The sequence below is a fragment of the Triturus cristatus genome, chromosome 6 (genome assembly GCF_964204655.1).
Source record: "Triturus cristatus chromosome 6, aTriCri1.1, whole genome shotgun sequence".
NCBI classification, from domain to species: Eukaryota; Metazoa; Chordata; class Amphibia; order Caudata; family Salamandridae; genus Triturus; species Triturus cristatus.
In genome coordinates this window covers 930,743,608-930,764,581 of record NC_140589.1, presented here as the reverse complement: position 1 = coordinate 930,764,581, position 20,974 = coordinate 930,743,608, and the positions used below count along the sequence as shown (strand labels likewise).

At 43.0% G+C, this 20,974-nt stretch overlaps 1 protein-coding gene across 2 annotated transcripts in view; it reads right to left on the bottom strand.

Annotated features, from left to right (window-relative positions):
- ALDH8A1 (aldehyde dehydrogenase 8 family member A1) overlaps positions 1 to 20,974 on the bottom strand; it is a 256,594-nt gene that overhangs the window by 43,711 nt on the left and 191,909 nt on the right. For both annotated transcript variants that reach the window (XM_085611613.1, XM_085611615.1), the window contains one exon: positions 2,721 to 2,977. In XM_085611613.1, the coding sequence (XP_085467739.1) occupies positions 2,721 to 2,977 (257 nt within the window). The remainder of the gene's footprint in view (positions 1 to 2,720; positions 2,978 to 20,974) is intronic.

Below are 20,974 nucleotides of genomic sequence, written 5' to 3'. Positions count from 1 at the left end.
GCACATTTAAAGATGGCACTGATGAAAAGTGTTGAATTGTCTGTATTGGCCTTTTTCACTGTCAACAGTTGTGTAGTCCATTGTCACTTTTGTTGATACTAGAAAGCCCCTGTGTATGATGCATACAGGGGACATGTTATTGTGAACAAGGCTGTCTTTATCAGCCAAAACGGGTAGATGATGGAGTAAGAAACTACAAAATCAATTTGAATAATCACCATTCTGTGGAGTGCTGCTTTTATTTCCTGACTGGGACATTTCCTTTAAATGTATATAAGCAAGGCCGTGTGAGGCCGAAACGTATCGGTAAGACAGACTGGCTCTGAGTAAAGAATAAAGTCGATTGAAAAAGACTCCTGAGTGCGACGTACCTCTTTGTTGTATATATATATCCTCTGCTCATTTCTCCTACTTTTTCTGCCTCTTCTCTGCTCACGCCTGCACTCTATGTTGCCTCACTCTGTCCATTATTTTGCCTCTTTCTGCTCACTCCTGACCTTTATTCTGCCTCTTGTTGCTCGTTTCTGACCTCTATTTTGCCTCTTGCTGCTTGTTTCTCACCTTTATTTTGCCTCTTTCTGCTCATTCTCCCCGTTATTTGGCCTCTTTCTGCTTGCTCCTGACCTTTATTTTTCTCTTTCTGCTAGTGTCCGACCTTTATTTTGCCTTATTCTGCTGGTTTCTGAACTTTATTCTCCCCCTTTCTGCTCCCTTCTGCCCTTTATTCTGCCTCTTTCTGCTCACTACTCACCTTTATTTTGCCTCTTTCTGCTCATGGCTGATCTTTATTTTGCATCTTTCTGCTCGTTTCTCACCTTTATTTTGCCTCTTCAGGATTGTATCTGACCTTTATTCTGCCTCTTTCTGCTCATTTCCCACCTTTAGTCTGCCTTTTTCTGCTTGTTTCTGACCTTTATCTTGTCTCTTTCTGCTCGTTTCTCACCTTTATTTTGCCCCTTTCTGCTCGCTGCTGCCCTTTATTCTCTATCTTTCTGCACATTTCTGACCTTTAGTTTGCCTCTTTCTGCTTGTTTCTGACCTTTATCCTGCCTCTTTCTGCTCGTCGCTGACCTTTATCCTGCCTCTTTCTGACCTTTATTATGCCTCTTTCTGCTCGTGTTTTTAATCTTTATTTTGCCTTTGTCTGCTCATTTCTGACCTTTATTCTGCCTCTTTCTGCTCACTTCTGACCTTCCCCAAGACCGCAGAGGGAGCCTCAAGGGCCCTGCGGTCCCAGCCAGCTCACTGTGTCCTGCAGGAGCCGGCATTGCTGCTGTACTCAAGGAGCTGCTGGAAATGCAGCTCCCTGCATGCAGGAGCAATACTTTTATCTCTTTCCCTGTCTGCATGTCTGACAGCTGTGTTTACTTTAGCTTTAGCTTGGCGGGAGGTGAGCAAAAGCAAACAGTTGTGTTTCGGAGGTGGGCACCACGGAACATAGCAGGAGCCTGGGGGGTGGTGGTCCCCAGGGCCATATATGATTCCAGGAGGGCAGCCACACCCCCCCCCTCCTTTACTTTTTAGGGCTGTCCCCAGGAGGTGGTGTTCTCGGGCCCTATGTGGCCTAGGAGGGGGCCACATGGTCCCTCTCCCATTTAAAAACAAATGTTTGGGCCCAGGTAACTGGTAGTCCCAGGGCCCTGGGGAGGTCTGCAGGGCTCCCCATTATGTGTTGTTTAGCCCCAGGGAAGTAGCGGTCCACAGGGCTTGGGGGGTCTGAGCAGCCCCCCATGAATGTTTCTTTATTAAATGACCTGGGGCCCATGAGAGGTGAAGCGTAGTAGCCCAAACAGCCCGCCGGCATTAATTTCCAAAGTCCAATATCAAATTAACAATAAAGCTCACTCAGAGATACATGGGACCTTCGCTTTGCTTCCTACTTTTCTTGTTGGAAGTAAAACGAAGTTCCTACGTATCTCTGAGTGAGTGTTATTTATGGTTTTGACATTGGACTTTGGATATATATATATACATAAATATTTACTGAAAAAAACAAAGGTTAAAGCAACGTTATAGTTAGGTGAAAATGTCAGTGACCACATTAACGATTTGAACAAAAAAAAAACACAGTAATTCACCAGCTATAGGTAAAAGAGCTAACTATAACTTGCACCCCGGCTATGCACTGCTTATGACCTCATAAATGGAAATTGTTAGACAGTTGCACTTCACAATGACTGATAGTCCCTATGAATAGCAGGGTTGCAACAACTATATTCATAACTCTCAAGTCATTTTTCATAAATTACAATGATCTTTCCTCACTATAAACCAGCTTTAGTGTATTTATTTACCCTACTAGAGATTAGCACAAATCATTAGAGTAGCTAGAGTGTATACGCTCATTTTTAGGTTGAAGCTATACCCCTCACAGGATTGTGAGCGATATTTCTTGTATCTGACCTGAGAGAGCCCTCTAGTCATGCTGTGCTATCTCAGTGAAGTTGAGAATTTGAACAGACATAATTGGGAACACTGTCCCAGTCTGCACCTGCACACCCACTAAAGGATGTGCCTCACTCAACTTTCATGCCGAGTGGCCCATCTGTAACTTGATAGCAGTTGATACAAAAAACACAAATATCAATGTGACCTTTTAAGGAATAGCTCATCTCCAGAGTTCATCTTTGCCATGCAAAATATCTTCCAATCAGATTTCCAGTCCCCATATTTCTTTTGTTTTTCTTTACTCAGTGTGTACCTTGAGATTTCCACCGTACCTGATTGGCAAAGCTTGACCTCACAGTGGTTGGAATGCACTCCTCCAGGTTGGCATCCTGAAAGACTATGGCAGGGTTCTTGCCCCCCAGTTCTAGAGACAGCTTTTTGAGGTGGGGGGCACTTCTCTCGATGATGCGCTGGGCTGTGACGGTGCTTCCAGTGAAGGAGATGAGCGGCACATCAGGATGGGCAACAAGGGCATCTCCAGCTTTGGGACCAACCCCAAACACTATGTTTACCACTCCGGGGGGCACACCTCCATGAATAAAGGGAATAAAAGTAGTAGTCACAATTACACAGTAATCATTTTGAATGAATGTAAAGCAACACACAAGAATGACAATATATATATGTGTGTGTGTGTGTGTGTGTGTGTGTGTGTGTGTGTGTGTGTGTGTGTGTGTGTATGTATATATATATATATATTCACTTAAAAAACCATAGGTTTCACACAAGTTATAGTTAGCTGTACATTTCACTCGTAAAAAACCAATGAAATTCCACGTTATAGTTAGATCAGGTAACTATAACTTGCGCACCCGCAATGCACTGCTGATGACGTCACATATTACATCACTTATGACATGGTCAGTGACATCACTCATGACATCAATGATGACATCTGAAATGACACATTGTGCATTGCGGTCGCGCAAGTTATAGTTACCTGATCTAACTATAACGTGGAATTTCATTGTTTTTTTACGAGTGAAATGTACAACTAACTATAACTTGTGTGAAACCTATGGTTTTTTAAGTGAATTTGCAAGGTTTTTTAAATGCTAATTCCTAACTATAACGTGTGTGAAACCTATGGTTTTTTCAGTGAATTTGTACGGTTTTTTAAATGCTAAGTTATGTATTTATTTTTAATTTTTGCGCGCACGGTGCGCTTCGCGCACCGAGCGCACACGTTGCGCATTTCGTACCGTGCACGCCACGCCATTTTTTACAAAATATCGATTGTTTTTTTCTCCCTTGGGGGTCCTTAGATTTATATATTAAATGTGATTGTTAATTCTTGGGGTTTTTTTTGTTTTTTTTTACCGTACGCGTACGGTAAGCTTACCATACGCGCACTCCGCGATTTTTTTTTACAATTATTAAATTTATTTTTCATACTTTTTGGTCCTTCGTGAACCCCCTGACGAACGCTAGGGGGTCTGCAACTCTCTTCGTTGCCCCCTTTTCATGTTATCAACCTTTGTTTTTCAGTGCGAGAGACAGAAAATGGCGGCCGATACTTCCTGGTTTCGACCGATTCGAATGTTTACTTTGATCTAACAACCAATCAGAATCGCGCTCGCGCACGGCACCGTACGCGTACCGTAAGCTTACCGTAAGCGCTCGGAGCGCGCCCACAGATATATATATTGATTTAAATGCTATTTTCTCAGGAAATACTGAACAGATTTACACGAGACCTTGAAAAGGCACATCCCTGACCTGAGGGCTACCTCTCTGCCAAATTTCACATAATTCTGTTCAGCCGTTCGGGCTGTAGCTCGGACTAAAGGTCCTATGGGAAAATGCATGGGGAAAATGCGTTTTGGGACCCCCCTTTTTTCTCAGCCCCCGCTTGACGAATCCCCCCGAGACTTTCAGGGTAGGAGCGGAGCGTAGCGCCCCATTAGTTTTGAAAAATTCGCGAGGATTCGTCAACCGGCGCCAAAGTTATTCCAAATAGAATTTTCAGATTTCCTATGGAAACACGGTCCTAACTATAACTATCTACTGGCGACCGCCAGTAGATAATATATATATATATATATTATCTACTGGCGGTCGCCAGTAGATAGTTATAGTTAGGACCGTGTTTCCATAGGAAATCCGCAACATTCTATTTGGAATAACTTTGGCGCCGATTGACGAATCCTCGCAAAATTTTCAAAATAGGTGGGGCGCTCCTTCCCTGAAAGTCTCGGGGTGATTCGTCAAGGGGGGGCCGTGAAAAAGGGGGGGTCCCAAAACGCGTTTTCCCCATGCATTTTTCCATAGGACCTTTAGACACAGCTACAGCCCAAACGGCTGAACAGAATTACTTGAAATTTGGCAGAGAGGTAGCCATAAGGTCAAGGAAGTGCCTTTTGCAGGTCTGGTGTAAATCTGTTCAGTATTTCCTGAGAAAATAGCATTTAAAAGCATATCAATATCTATACGCGCGCACCGTGCGCGCACTGTGCGCGCACCCTGCCGTGCGCGAGCGCAATTCTGATTGGTTGTTAGATGTCGGTAAACATTCGAATCGGTCGAAACCAGGAAGTGTCGGCCGCCATTTTGTCTCTCGCAGTCTGAGGGGGTGAAAAACAAAGGTGGAGAACGTGAAAAGGGGGCAGAATGGACAGTTCCTGACCCCCTAGCCTTGGTGAGGGGGTCACAGAAGGACCCCCAAGGGAGAAAAAAAAATGTTGTTTTTTTTTAAATCGCGAGGTGCGCGCACCCTGCGCGCACGGCACGAACTGCGAAACGTGGGCGCACACAGAGCGCGCATGGTGCGCGAAGCCCACCGTGCGCGCAGGGTGCGCGCACCTCGCGATTTAAAAAAATAATAATAATTGTTTTGTTTGAAAAACCTGAAAAAAAACAAATTAAAAAAACATAGGTTTCACACACGTTATAGTTACGAATTAGCATTTAAAAAACCTTGCATATTCACTTAAAAAACCATAGGTTTCACACATGTTATAGTTAGCTGGACATTTCACTCGTAAAAAACCAATGAAATTCCCCCGTTATAGTTACTGCAGGCAACTATAACTCACGCGACCGCAATCCTCTGCTGATGACGTCAGATATTACATCATTGATGACATATGTGTCTTTCTGAAAAATAAATATTTGTAATATATGTATAGCTAAAGATTAATGGAAGAAGACATGGGTAAATAAGTGTCTAAATACAGTGATGTAATATCTGACGTCATCAGCAGAGGATTGCAGTCGCGTGAGTTATAGTTGCCTGCAGTAACTATAACGGGGCAATTTCATTGGTTTTTTACGAGTGAAATGTCCAGCTAACTATAACATGTGTGAAACCTATGGTTTTTAAGTGAATATATATATATATATATATATATTACCTACTGGCGGTCGCCAGTAGGTAGTTATAGTTAGGACCCTGTTTCCATAGGAAAACCGCAACATTCTATTTTGAATAACTTTGGTGCTGGTCGACGAATCCTCGTGAAATTTTCAAAACTAATGGGGCGCTACGCTACGCTCCTACCCTGAAAGTCTCGGGGGGATTCGTCAAGCGGGGGCTGAGAAAAAAGGGGGGTCCCAAAACGCGTTTTCCCCATGCATTTTTCCATAGGACCTTTAGACACAGCTACAGCCCGAACGGCTGAACAGAGTTACTTGAAATTTGGCAGAGAGGTAGTCTACAGGTCAAGGAAGTGCCTTTTGTAGGTCTGGTGTAAATCTGTTCAGTAGTTCCTGAGAAAATAGCATTTAAATCAATATATATATCTGTGGCAGCTTACCGTGCGCTTACCGTGCGCTTACGGTAAGCTTACCGTACGCGTACGGTGCCGTGCGCGAGCTCAAATCTGATTGGTTGTCACATGACTGTAAACATTCGAATCGGACGAAATCAGGAAGTGTCGGCCGCCATTTCGTGTGTTTCACACAGAAAAAAAAGGGAGATAACTTGAAAAGGGGGCAAGGAAGAGAGTTACAGACCCCCTAACATTTGAAAGGGGGTTAAAGAAGGACAGAAAAGTACAAAAAAAACATTTATTAATTTTAAAAAAAAATCGCGGGTACGCGTACGGTAAGCTTACCGTACGCGTACGGTAGAAAAAAAATAAAAAAAGAAATAACATTCAGATTTAAGTGTTTAGATATTAGGGGGCTCTAAAAAGAGCCGTTGTGTTTATGAAGTGATTTTTTAGTGGTACCTACAAGTAAGTACCAATGCAGAGTCTAAGGTTCAAGAGGAAGACTCTGTTCCCTTCATCAGTGAAGTGTACACCATCTCCTCTATAAATGTCTTGCATATCGTAACGCAAGTTGTTGTGGTAAATGGAACCCATACCATAGTCTCGTAGGAAAGCAGAAACAGATTTGTTGACGTGCTTTCTTGCTTTGTCAATCTGCGGACAAAAATGATTGGACCAGTTCCATTTTTGCCTTTGGCATATGTTAGAATACGCAAAGGCAGTTTTAGGGAAAAGTGAAAACAGTTGTGCAAAGGTCTCCTTCATAAGCATTTCCAGACCTACCCCAGTCAAAGTGCCTAGGTCATTGCCACCACAGTGCACTATTATGAGGTCAGGGTGTTGGATTTGCATGAAGGATTTCACCAATGGCATCAATTGGTGCCACTTTAACCCTCTCTGACCAATCCATTTAATGTCTACATTTGGCAAAGCAAGGTCTCTCACCATACCTGTTTTCTCTGCATACTTTTCACTCCAGAAGACATAGCTGTGCCCTACAATCCACACTGTGAACATCTTCAAAGGAGATCTGGATGCACTCAGGAGGTGTATTTCAGTAGAATGGGAAAAAGAAATGAAACACAGTTTGGAAATGGAGGCATACATATTTTTTTTAAATAAAAATAACTCATTGGCTGTTTCATACCATTCTACACTGAAAACTAGGCTGTATGTGTCAATTTATAGAAGCACGTTTTGTATTGGTACAGAAAAATGTGTTACCAAAGAACAGTACTATGGATTTGCTGTTAGGTTTGAAAAGTCAAGCACTCTTGCTCTTTGGAAATGAAACATTGTGTGGTGAACTTCTGACCTAACTCCACACAGCAGTGTTCCATGAGCTGTTGCTATGGTAGCAGGCAGAAGTCAAGTTGGGGGAAGGGTACTAGGCAGAAGTCAAGTTGGGGGAAGGGTACTTTTGGAAAAGGGTTGGTTTTCAACCAATAGAAATGTGTGATTACATTTGAAAAAAAGGGGGAAGCACTGAGATTTGAAATTACCATGTATATGTGTGGAAAAAGAGAGGGAAACATTGCCATTATCTGGTTCTGCTGAGAGGAGAGAGGTGTACAGAACAGAGATCCTGGCTCTGATAATCTGCTGTTTGAGTGCCACATTTCTTTCACAACTAACTAATTTTAAAGGTGAGTTATGAGTTTGAGAGGGGATGTATGTGGTAAATTAAGAAATGAATAATAGAATTGGAATTCCTTTTGTTGAAGTTGTGTTTATCATTTTTTATTTTGGGAGAAATTTAAATGTAAGGAACATGTAAAATATTATGGACTATGTTTTCACCATAAATTAAGGTGTACTGGTATGAATGAGGAATACTGTTTTCTAATTAAATTTTTGGGTGGGTCATGTAAGTCAGAAATTAGATGGTCCCTTTCTTCCACTTCTCCTCAAACAGATGTTCAGTATTTAGTTATTAATCCCTCAATGACCTTGTAATGTGGTAATTGTTTTTTAGTGGTTTTTAAAAAAAAAAAAAAAAAATACGCTTACCGTACGCGTACGGTAAAAAAAAAAAAAAAAGTTTTTAAGAAAAAATTAAAAAAAATTGAGAGGTAAGGTTGGCTCTTAAAAGAGCCGTTGTGTTCATGCAGGGACAGAGGAAAGGAAGAATGGGAACATTAGCTGGTAGGACAAATGTGCTGGTCTATTTTGTTGTTAATGAGGGGAAGACTGGTCTCCCTATGAACAATTAGACCATGGCAAAATGAGCACCGCATTGTAACCCTCGCAAACCGATGGTTAGTTTCCACAGGACCAGAAAAAGGTGAATCTGCCCCCACAGATGAAGGGCTCAGCTGAGCTTCCGAAGAAGGACTCGGCTGAGCTGCTGTGGATGTGCTTGCTCGACTTACTGAAGGGTTTCCTCTAGTATGTCGTGCATGTGTCCTAGGGTGTACATCCTCAAGGTGTCGTAACATAGTGTGATTCCCGAAGGAATACTTCTTGTTAGGATTACCTCTTGAAAGTACACGCTGGCACAGCTTACAAGTCACCAAAGCAGCATTGACTTTTTTCTCGCCCTCAGGAAAAGTAAAATACTCCCATATAAAAGAGCTCTTCTGTTTCCTCTTTCTCTGCCTGATGGTGGTGCTGCTAGCCTCACTCTCAGCAGAGGAGTGCTGGTCTGCCATCGTATCCCAAAGACAACTCAGCTCCTTCTCCTAAGGCATCACAAGCAGAAATGAGGGGAATGGGTGTGGTGTAGGAGAGTTCTAGAACTGAAACTACTTTGAACCAATCAAAAGTTTTGTTTCTTGATCACATGACCCACCGTGCGCGTACGTTACGCTTACGGTGCGCTTACGGAGCGCTTACGGTAAAAGTACGCATGCGCGTAAAAAAGACACGCGCTCGCGCGCATGCGCATAACAGGCACGCCCCAACACTTCCGCGTAACGTGCGCGTGTAGCGTACACGCTTACGCGCCGCGTACGCAGTACGCACGGCTACGTAAATTGCGTAACCATACGCAAAAAGAGTAGACCGTACGCTTATCGTAAGCTTACCGTACGCGCACGTAAAAAAAAAAAAAAAGAAAGGAAAAAAAAAATCAGTATGTTATACTAATATATCTTACCTGTTTGGTAAAAAAAAAAAATGAGAAAAAATAATATATTGCAGAATTTTTTAAAATTAAGCATCGTGTTTTAAGAGAATATAATGTAAAAAAAAAAAAAAAGTACAAAAGCTTGCAAATAAAAAATAAAAAAATAAAAACTTTTAATATAAGAATTTGTATTAAAAAAACCATACAAAATCAATGAAAAAACCATGGGAATCACACATGTTATAGGTAAGAATTAGCATTTAAAAAACCATACAAATTCACTGAAAAAACCATGGGTTTCACACACGTTATAGTTAGGAATTAGCATTTAAAAAACCTTGCAAATTCAGTGAAAAAACCATGGGTTTCACACACGTTATAGTTAGGAATTAGCATTTAAAAAACCTTGCAAATAGGGTGAGAGGAGGTCTACCACTCTGTCACAAGGATGATGTCATCAGTGATGTCATTTGAGATGTCATCAGTGATGTCATGAGTGATGTCACTGACCATGTCATGAGTGATGTAATATGTTACGTCATCAGCAGTGGATTGCGGGTGCGCGAGTTATAGTTAGCTTAACTAACTATAACGGGGGAATTTCATTGGTTTTTTATGAGTGAAATGTCCGCTAACTATAACGTGTGTGAAACCTATGGTTTTTTCACTGAATTTGCAAGGTTTTTTAAATGCTAATTCCTAACTATAACGTGTTTGAAACCCATGGTTTTTTCACTGAATTTGCAAGGTTTTTTAAATGCTAATTCCTAACTATAACGTTTGTGAAACCCATGGTTTTTTCAGTGAATATATATATATATATATATATATATTTTTTTTTTTTTTTTTTTTTTTTTTTTGCACAAGGATTGTTGCGAACTTCTGCTCACCCTCCTATCGACGCCGGTGCCTGCCTCAGTCGCAACTCCGTTTTAAATATTTCAAAGTGGATCAATCCAAACCATCTCAATGAATAATCCAGCGGCACACCCAGGACAAAACAATAAGTTTATTATTGTTTCAAGCGAACAGAACTACGCGTTTCGGCGAAGCCTTTGTCAAGTTGTTGACCTCTGCCCAAATTCCCTTAGAAATACAGGTCATGGTTGATGGATAGTGAGAAAATACTATCGCGATCCAACATTTAAATTTAGTACATTGTCGTAACATTGATCAAAATAACGCATTGTAATATTCATGATCGTATTTACAAATCCAACAATTAAAGGAAAATAAAAATAAAAAATTACCATTTTCAGATAATGTCTCACGCAAAACTCGAACTCATATACCCCGAGTGTGCCAAATGATAAATAGTGAAGAAATACCTCCGAATTCAACAATATCACTATTGCAGTTGTGTGCGTTCACAATATTCACAATAATTCTGTAATTTCCAACACATGTTGCTGATTATAAAATTAGGCATTCATTTATATTTTCTAAATTTATCCGACAATGAAAATCGTAATATTGTCAATTGATCATACCGTGTCTCACTAGTGGCTCAATTTTATGCAAACAATTAGGTCGGGGAACCCAATATATACCCATGGCGTATATCTAATATATTATGTAGACATTTATCATTAGTCCTAAACATATCGAATTAATTCTGACATGTCAAAATATCGATAATTCCTGCTGGGTAAAGTGGGCATGGGTCCAAACTCAACCTGGTGTTAGAGTGCATACGTATTTAACGGGTAATGTACCCCCACAATATTAGAGACAATTTCACTATGATGGCAGATGTGTCTATCATAAGTGGGTAATGTACCCCTACTTTATACACGAATTATTTACATCCAGTTCATTATAGCCTCCATGTATATAGTCAGCTCTTATTATTAAATGGATATATACAAATAACATCAGAAGTGAAAAGAAGAATTCATAACTTTTCTACTACTAGCTAGCAAACGGGGAAAGAAAGGGAATGTTCGCGGGGCAGGGCCATCAGCTGTTCGTACTAAGGATATTTAAGAATTAAAATCTATTTCAATACCTACACCCAGTGAAGATAGAAATAACAAATCAATAAGATAAAACTAAATGTCACCAGAGGATTCGGACAACCTATCCAGAAGCAAAAACTAGCTAGAAACCATTCAGATATCTCAACCTAATATAATCTTAGGTCATTATTATACTTAGCCTATTCCTCCAGTATTAAAAGAAAGGTGTAAAAATGTTATATGAATGTCGGGACACGTACAAAGAAGGAAACAACTAAATCCCAATATGGGTGGCCAATTCTTCCCCATAATTCATCCCATTGGGAATCTTGGTGTTGAGTTCTATGATGTACTTCGACTCAGTGATTCTCAGAAGTTTTTCGCGATCTCCCCCTCTTTGGAGGGGTAAGATTCTGTCAACTCCATAGAACTTTACCAATTTGGCATTACTCTGGTGTTTCTCTTGGTAATGCCTCGCTACGGGGTAATTCAGATCAATGTTGGTTACTGCTCGCATGTGTTGTAAAATGCGGGTTTTAAGCTGTAATTTCGTGCTGCCCACATAATTTAAACCGCAGGGGCATTCCAGGACATAAATGGTATAGTCACTGGTGCAGGTTATAAATTTATTAATCTTTTTTCTCTTCTTTCCTGCGATATAGTTGTCTCGATTTTTGCTGTGCTCACATGCTTTGCACGAGCCACATTTCTTAAAACCCCTGGCGTTTCCCAGCCATGTAGTGTTATCGGCGGTGTTCTGATAGCTGTGTACAAGTTGATCTTTGAGTGATTTAGATTTTTTGTATGTTATCAGGGGCACGGGACCTATCTCAGTGCCAATGATAGGGTCTGATTGAAGTAGTCCCCAGTGTTTCTTCATCAGATATCTCAAGGTATTTGACCTGCTGTTGTAGGTGGTAATTAGTCTGGGGATGACCGTCCCTTTCTCTTTCTCCCCTTTCCTCTGTGAGGAGAACAATGCCTCATTCCGTGATATGTTCTCAACTTTTTTTGCAGCTATTGCGATCACTTTCGGCAAATAGCCTCTTTGTTCGAATCTTTTTTCCATTGTGTGTTTTTCTTTCGCAAAACCACTTTCAGTATTGCAGTTCCTTCGAGCCCGAAGGAACTCGCCAAAGGGAATGCTATTACGGAGTGGTGTGGGGTGGTTACTATTAGCATGTAATAGGGTGTTCCCTGAGGTTTCTTTACGGAACAGAGTGGTGACAATTTGGTTATTTTCAATATTAATAGCAATATCTAGAAATTCACAATGTGAAGTACTGATGGAATGTGTAAAGGACAAATTCAGATTATTGTCCCCCAATTTGTTGATAAATTCCTTAGCTAGATCTAGAGGACCATCCCAAATCAGGAACAGGTCATCAATATACCTGATCCAGATTGGGATGTGTTGTACATATTGCTCATTCTCATCTACCCATACAACACACTCCTCCCACCACCCTAGAAAAAGATTCGCTAGGCTGGGCGCGAAAGATGTTCCCATCGCCGTACCTGTCTTTTGGCGAAACAGTGTCTTACCAAAAATAAACATATTTTTCTCCAAACAGAAAAGCATCATTTGTTCCAACATTTGGGTGTGTTCCCATAACGATATGTGTCTTTGTTTCAAAAAATACATGCACGCCTCCACACCCTTTTGCTGATCTATAGATGTGTATAGAGAACACACGTCAAGTGCTATCATATGATAGTTGCTTTCCCATGTGATGTCATGTATTCTACGTAAAAAATCCGTACTGTCTCTACAATATGATCGTAGTTTATTCACATGTGGTGCAAGAAAGAGATCTAGATAAATCGCGGTGTTTTCCAATAGTCCTCCATTCGATGAAACGATTGGTCTCCCCGGTGGTCTAGTAGGATGTTTGTGGACCTTTGGTAATAGATAGAAGCAGGGAATGCGTGGGTTATCCGTTTTCAAGAAAGACCACTCATCCGTAGATAGGAGTCCATCCCTCCGCCAACCTTCCAATAGTAGGTGGTATTCGGTGATAGATGCTTTATAGATCCCCCAGTTTATTTCCTCATAACATGTAACGTCGTTTAGTTGTCTAAACGCTTCCTGATTATACTGGGCAATGTCCATAACAACTATGTTACCACCCTTATCTGAGGGTTTTATTATTATGCTTTTGTCATTTGCGAGGGCTCTCAGGGCCTTCCTCTGGATTGTTGTCAAGTTATCACCTTTTCTCTTTTTCCCTTGTTCCTTCAACTTATTGATTTCCCAAATCATGGTTTGGTTAAAAGTTTCAATGTTATCGTGTGGAACGTTGGGATTAAATTTGGATTTTGGTCTTAAATCTGTGCAATACGTGGCATCCGGTCTACAGCCAGCCGTCATAAGTATTTTGCTTTTCTCTTTTACTGATAGGTCCGTAACATCATCTTCCATTTGCTGTATATTCAGAATAAGATTTGCATCTTCCACATTTAGATTGAAATCTTCTTCCCCTAGAGTACCGCCCATTTTCGATACTTTTGATTTGATGTTGGTTTTGTAGATCTTCATAAGCTTTAGCTTGCGTATAAATAGAAACAGATCGATACGTGTGTCCACAAAGTTTATGTCTGTTGTAGGGCAAAAGGATAGCCTTGGATGGTTTCTAGCTAGTTTTTGCTTCTGGATAGGTTGTCCGAATCCTCTGGTGACATTTAGTTTTATCTTATTGATTTGTTATTTCTATCTTCACTGGGTGTAGGTATTGAAATAGATTTTAATTCTTAAATATCCTTAGTACGAACAGCTGATGGCCCTGCCCCGCGAACATTCCCTTTCTTTCCCCGTTTGCTAGCTAGTAGTAGAAAAGTTATGAATTCTTCTTTTCACTTCTGATGTTATTTGTATATATCCATTTAATAATAAGAGCTGACTATATACATGGAGGCTATAATGAACTGGATGTAAATAATTCGTGTATAAAGTAGGGGTACATTACCCACTTATGATAGACACATCTGCCATCATAGTGAAATTGTCTCTAATATTGTGGGGGTACATTACCCGTTAAATACGTATGCACTCTAACACCAGGTTGAGTTTGGACCCATGCCCACTTTACCCAGCAGGAATTATCGATATTTTGACATGTCAGAATTAATTCGATATGTTTAGGACTAATGATAAATGTCTACATAATATATTAGATATACGCCATGGGTATATATTGGGTTCCCCGACCTAATTGTTTGCATAAAATTGAGCCACTAGTGAGACACGGTATGATCAATTGACAATATTACGATTTTCATTGTCGGATAAATTTAGAAAATATAAATGAATGCCTAATTTTATAATCAGCAACATGTGTTGGAAATTACAGAATTATTGTGAATATTGTGAACGCACACAACTGCAATAGTGATATTGTTGAATTCGGAGGTATTTCTTCACTATTTATCATTTGGCACACTCGGGGTATATGAGTTCGAGTTTTGCGTGAGACATTATCTGAAAATGGTAATTTTTTATTTTTATTTTCCTTTAATTGTTGGATTTGTAAATACGATCATGAATATTACAATGCGTTATTTTGATCAATGTTACGACAATGTACTAAATTTAAATGTTGGATCGCGATAGTATTTTCTGACAGTGATGTCATTTGAGATGTCATCAGTGATGTCATGAGTGATGTCCCTGACCATGTCATGAGTGATGTAATATGTGACATCATCAGCAGTGCATTGCGGGCGCGCGAGTTATAGTTAGCTGAACTAACTATAACGGGGGAATTCCAATGGTTTTGTACAAGTGAAAAGTCCAGCTAACTATAACACCCCTGAAACCTATGGTTTTTTCAGTGAATTTCTGAGGTTTTTTAAATGCTAATTCCTAACTATAACGTGGCTGAAACCTATGGTTTTTTCTGTGAATTTCAAAGGTTTTTTAAATGCTAATTTCTAACTATGCCTACAGAGATAGGACATATGAAGAAAGAAGAAAAAATGCACAGAAAGAAAAAAAAGAAGTGCAGAAAGAAGCAACAGAAGTCCTCAAAGACGAAGAAAAGTGCAGGAAGAAGGATAACGTGCAGAAAGAACAAAAAGAAGAGCAGAAAGAATCCTTGTTGCAAAATCATCCTGTACCCTCAACTTTTTCAGACGGATACTGGTGGTAACTGAGTCTGACTAACCAGTCCTAGAGCCAGTGCTATGTTAAAAGACACTTAGAATACAGTGAACACCTACATACACTAGGGAACGTTATGCGTTGGGGTCTCCCTGTGATTAGCATGACCTCCTCTGTAAGCCCCTAGTATATAATAGGGTAGGGGGATTAAAACTACCTCTTAAAACAGGCCACAGGGCGTTTTTGCACACGTTAACTCAGGCCCCGTCCCCTCCCTTCACCACTGTGTAAACACGCCCTGTGTCCGTTTTTAGTTGGGAGATTAAGTTCATTTGAATCCTGAGGGTCCCTAGGGTCCAACTAGCCCACTAGGTACCTCCAGTAAGTGCCACAGAGCTGCGTTGCAGAGAGGTGTAAAAAGTGGCACAGCCTGGACCACCTCTCTGCAATGCAGCTCAGTGGCGCTTACTGGAAGCACTTGGTGGGCTAGTTAGCCCCCAGGGGCCCTCAGTATTGAAGGAAAATTATATCCCCAATTTAAAACGTGCCATAGTGCGTGTTTGCACACGTCACCTCAGGCCCCGTCCCCTTCCTTCACCACTGTGTAAACGCGCCCTGTGGCTGTTCTAAGTTGAGAGATTAAGTCCCCTTGAATCCTAAGGGTCCCTAGGGTCAAACTAGACCACTAGGTACCTCCAGTAAGCGCCACAGAGTTGCGTTGCAGAGAGGTGTAAAAAGGGGCTTGGCCTCAGAACACCTGTCTGCAGCGCAGCTCCCTGGCGCATACTGGAGATGCCTGTTGGGCTAGTTGGCCCTCAGGGACCCTCAGTATTGAAGAGGAATTAATTCCCCAACTTACAACTCGCCAGGGGGCGCGTTTGCAGAGTGCTGCAAGGAGGGGGCGTGGCCTCCGGCACGATGCCAGTCTTTTATTTATTTTAATTTTTTAAGAAGGGGGGCTGTGTGGTTCCCCTTCTTATTCTAATTTATGGGCCCTGATGACCCCATCCCCCAGGGCCTGTCTCCTAATTATATTTTTTTACCCCAATCCCCAGGGCCAGCCACTGTTTTTTATTATTTTTTAAAAATATATATTTATAGACACACCTAGGACATGCTGGACAAACCGTATGTACCTATCACCATGACGATTTGAGTGATATTCATTAAAAGGCGACTATGCATACAATGAATCCACGTGGAATGTATTTACACCACTAGTGAAGCTCTGACATGTCTGATGCCCTACCGTGCCTAATCCCGGTAGACACCCTTGTCGTTTATTTATACAAACATGGGTAGCTATTGACGGGCACATTTAATACACATGCACACCAAGCCATTCAAAGGGGATTCGACAACAATTCGACCAAAACTATGTAAGAAACCCCCCTCACGGTTAATAAAACGCACATCCACTGCCGGATGTGTAATACTTTTTATTTTACTCTCTGGAAAGGGGACGAACATCACTTGAGAGTCACAGCGCGCTCCTGGCAGAGCCCAATGCTGTGTTACACCCACCATTGCCTGCCGAGTGCCACACACCTCTGTTTTGTATTCCACCAGCTAGTGCATATGCTATGACACTCTCTAGCCCATGTGCACTGTAACACCACCCCGTGAATATGTCATGCCACACTTGTCTTCGCATGGGTTATATTGCCCCATCTAACGTGCCTTCCTCGATGCCTATGTTATAGCGCACAGTGCTATGCCATACATATTACAATCTGGGATCCATATCTTTGTCACAGTGCATATGCAACGTTACACTCCCCAGCACATATTTTATATTACAACTTTAGAGACTAGTTAGGTTACACAACACTGCCCTGTGCATATTACACTCCAAGGCGCACATCGCATAGCACGCGCTAGTGCCTGTGCTATCTCGCGCTCTCCAATGAATCTGTCATTGTGCACAATGTATTGCATATTATATTTCACGCCCCGTTCATCTTATATCACACTTTTTGGTGCATAGTTTACTTTATACCATACACTATATCTAGTTTATTTTCAATCGTGCTCTCAGGACTATGTTCTATATAACACTGTGTTCACCTACCCTTTTCACGGGCATTACATTTTACGATAGGGGGTGGAGGGTCAGGGGGTGTTTCTGCCAAGTGAGCCCGGATTCACAGTCACAAACGTCCTCTTCTTCCTGAATAAAAGTGAGATTATGCTGCATACTTGTTCATATTTTAAGTAGTTCGCACAGACACACGTTTTAAAAACAATAAAGTTCCTAATACCTGCCTTCTCTGAACAGTTAGCTTGCTGCCCCATCCCCCTCCTCCCTATCCTCTGGTGTGTGAATCCATGGACTAGCCTCCTCCCTCCTGCCATGCATGGTCTGATGTGCTGCCACTGCCCTCAATTTAGTATGATGTACCAGTCCCCTCCTCCTGCCCTCCATTGCCCAATTCTATGCCCCATCATTGACCTCCTGCTTAAACTCTGTGCTTAGCTTGCTGCCCCTATTCTCCTTCCCCCTGCCCTCCGATGTCTTTGTGCATGCCCCTGCTCCATCCTTTTTGCCCACCATGTTCCATGGACCTGCCACTCCTATCTACTCTGAGTGTTCTGTTGAGCTGCCACTCCCCTCCCACCTGCCTAGCATTGTCAGATGACTGTAACCTGTCCCTGCCACCTCCACCCTGCCTGTCCACATGCCATGCCCCTATCCTCTTCCTCCTGTCCTACATGGTCCATTGTACTGCCACACCCTTCTGCCCTCCCTGGTCTGTTGTGCTGCAACTGCTCCTCCTGCCTGCCCCGTGCGGTCTGTTGTGAGGCCCCTTCCCCTGAACTTTCTTGTCTGTGCACAGGTCCTGACCCTCCCTTCTATCCTCCATCGTCCTTTGTGCATGCCCCTGCACCCTCCTTCTTGCCCATCATAGCCATTGTGCTGCCACTAACCCTCCCACTTGCCATGCATGGTCTTCTGTGCTGCCATGGCCCCTCCCACCTTCCCTGTGTGGTCAGTTAGCTGCCCCGGACCCCCTCCCACCTTCCCTCCATGGTCTGTGTGTATGCCATCACAGTCTCACTGTTGCTCTTCATGGTGTATCTTGCTTCTAGTGCCCATCCTGCCTGACCTCCATGGCTATCTTGCTTCTCCTGCCCTGCCCCCTTGCCCTCAGCCCTCTGTTTACATGTACAGACCCCTACTCTCTCCCTCCTTGCTTGTCTGTTCCATTGTAATGCCCCTGATCCGTCCCTCCTGCCCTTTATGGTCTGTTATGCTGCAGCTTTCTCTCCTGTCTGTCCATTATGGTCAGCTAGCTACCATTGCCTCTTGCCCCTCTGTTCTCTGTTGTCCATGTGCATGGTCCTGTCCCCTCCCTCTTGCTTTCTATGGATTGTTGTGCTGCACTCCCGTCCCGCATGCCCTGTGTGGTGTATTGTGCTGCTGCAAACCCTGATGCCTGCCCTGCAGGGTCAGTTTGGTGCACCTCTCCATGTCCCTCCTGTCCTCTGTTATCCAAGTCCATGTCCCTACCCCATTTCCTTCCATGATCCAATGTACCATACTGTCGGATGTCAATGGCATATACATGTGATGAGCCACTAACCTCTGAGGATCGTCAGCGGGAACAATGATGTGCAGAGTATCCTCCCTCGTCCCCAAAGCACAGTGGCGCATAGGGTATGTACAACTCCCAAGCGACCCTGCACCCCGGGGAAAGGGGAAGTGGATAAAACAAAAAAAAGGACGCTGCCAGCTGTTCTCCTTCTCCTGTTCTCCCTCTATGGCCCTGGGTGGATGTGCAGATGTCATGGGAACAGGATGAGACTGTATGCACACAAGAGAGAGAGTAAGCGATTAGTACAAGTAATATTACGTACCCTCTACTACTATTCTATGTCTGCAGATACTCACTAAGAACCGTGACAAGCGAATCTGAGAACAGTGTAGTCCATACGGGAGGTTCAGGAAGGCTACACTGAATCCGGATACCAAACCCGGTAATTGATGCGAGTCCCAAAAACAAAGCAGCGCTACCGCGCTCAAATCCAAAGTGAAGTTTTTAACCTAAATACCTGAATAATCCGAGGATGTTCAAGGTGAAAGAAGTCACCCGCTGAGACCAAGGAAAAGTGGCTCACGGAGCTACAGCAGTCCTGCGGGGAATACCATCCGCTCTGCCTGACTCCAGACCACCACGTGTTTTATGTACGGTGATTCTGAGGTCCCCACTGCAGGTAGGAATTGATCAAGGAGGCGAAATGGCAGCGGCAGCCGCACTTGAATTATGAACCGAGGAAGTTTAGGGCAGCGGAGAAGCGGCTTGACACATCCGCTACGAGGTTGCAAACAGGAACGGCAAACTGGAATGGCAGAGACTACTCAGAGGCAGGGAAACTCGGCAGAGAACAGGAACGGCTGGAACCTGGCTCCAAGGCTCATTGCAAAGCCCCGCGCTGAACCAGGGGCGGGGCTTTGTAGCGTCTCTCTCGGCCGAAATGCGAGCTTCCCCTTCCGGTGACTCCGCTGTGGGGCTTATGGGAGTTGTAGTGTCCTGCGACCTGCGGGATTATAACTTGTTCCATGTCGCCCACCCTGCCTCTTCCTGGCACTCCATCTAAGGGAACGCAGGTATGGCCGCCTGCACCATGTCGAGATGCCAGTGAGCGCTACAGAACCCCCTCTCAATAACCGCCGTCTCGGTGGTTGACCCGGTTTCCCGGGATTCTCCGCATGAAACCTGTTCAACAAGAGAGGGCAATGCAGATTATCCACTGGTTCCCAGGTTCGATCCTCTACTCCAAACCCTTTCCAATCTACCAGGTACTGCACTTTTCCCCTGACCATGCGAGAGTCCAGAAGTTTGTGTACTTCGTATTCTTTCTCCCCATCTATGTCAATGTGAACGGGTTTAGTGGGTAGTCTTGTAGAAATCGGACAAGGCAGAAGTAGAGACACGTGAAAGACAGGATGGATGTGCCATGACGCGGGAAGAGATAAGCGCATCGCTACAGGATTGATTACTTTCTCAATGGTGTAGGGACCGATGTATTTGGGAGCTAATTTACCCACCCCTTTAAGATGGAGGTTCTTTGTGGCCAACCAAACCTTATCCCCTACTGCATATGAAGGTGCGGGTGCCCTTTTTGTGTCTGCATGTCGTTTTTGAGCGGTTTGGGCCAAGACCAATTGGTGTTTGGCGTCGATGAGCACCGCTCGTAGGTGAGCGTGATGTTCTTGTATGCTGGGATGATTGGATAAGACAGGCCAGTCAAAGGGGAGCATGTTTGGATGTGAACCATACATACAGAAGAAAGGGGAGCAACCCAGGGTGGAGTGTTCTGCATTGTTGTAGGCGAATTCAGCCATCCAGATAAGGGGAAACCAATCAGAGGTGTTTTGGAGTGTGAAGCATCTAAGGTATTGTTCTAGGGTTTGATTAAGCCGCTCCGTCTTACCATCCGTTTGAGGGTGATAACTGGAAGATAAACGGGCTTCTATGTTTAAAGTGCTACATAGCTCTTTCCAAAACCGTGAAGTGAATTGTGTTCCCCTGTCTGTGATAAGTGCTCTGGGGATTCCATGGGCCCTGATGACATGTTGCAAGAACAGAAGAGCAAGTTCGTGGGAAGTGGGAGGACGTGTGAGTGGAATGAAATGTCCCATCTTTGTTAAATGATCGACTATCACTAATACTGTGGTATATCCTTT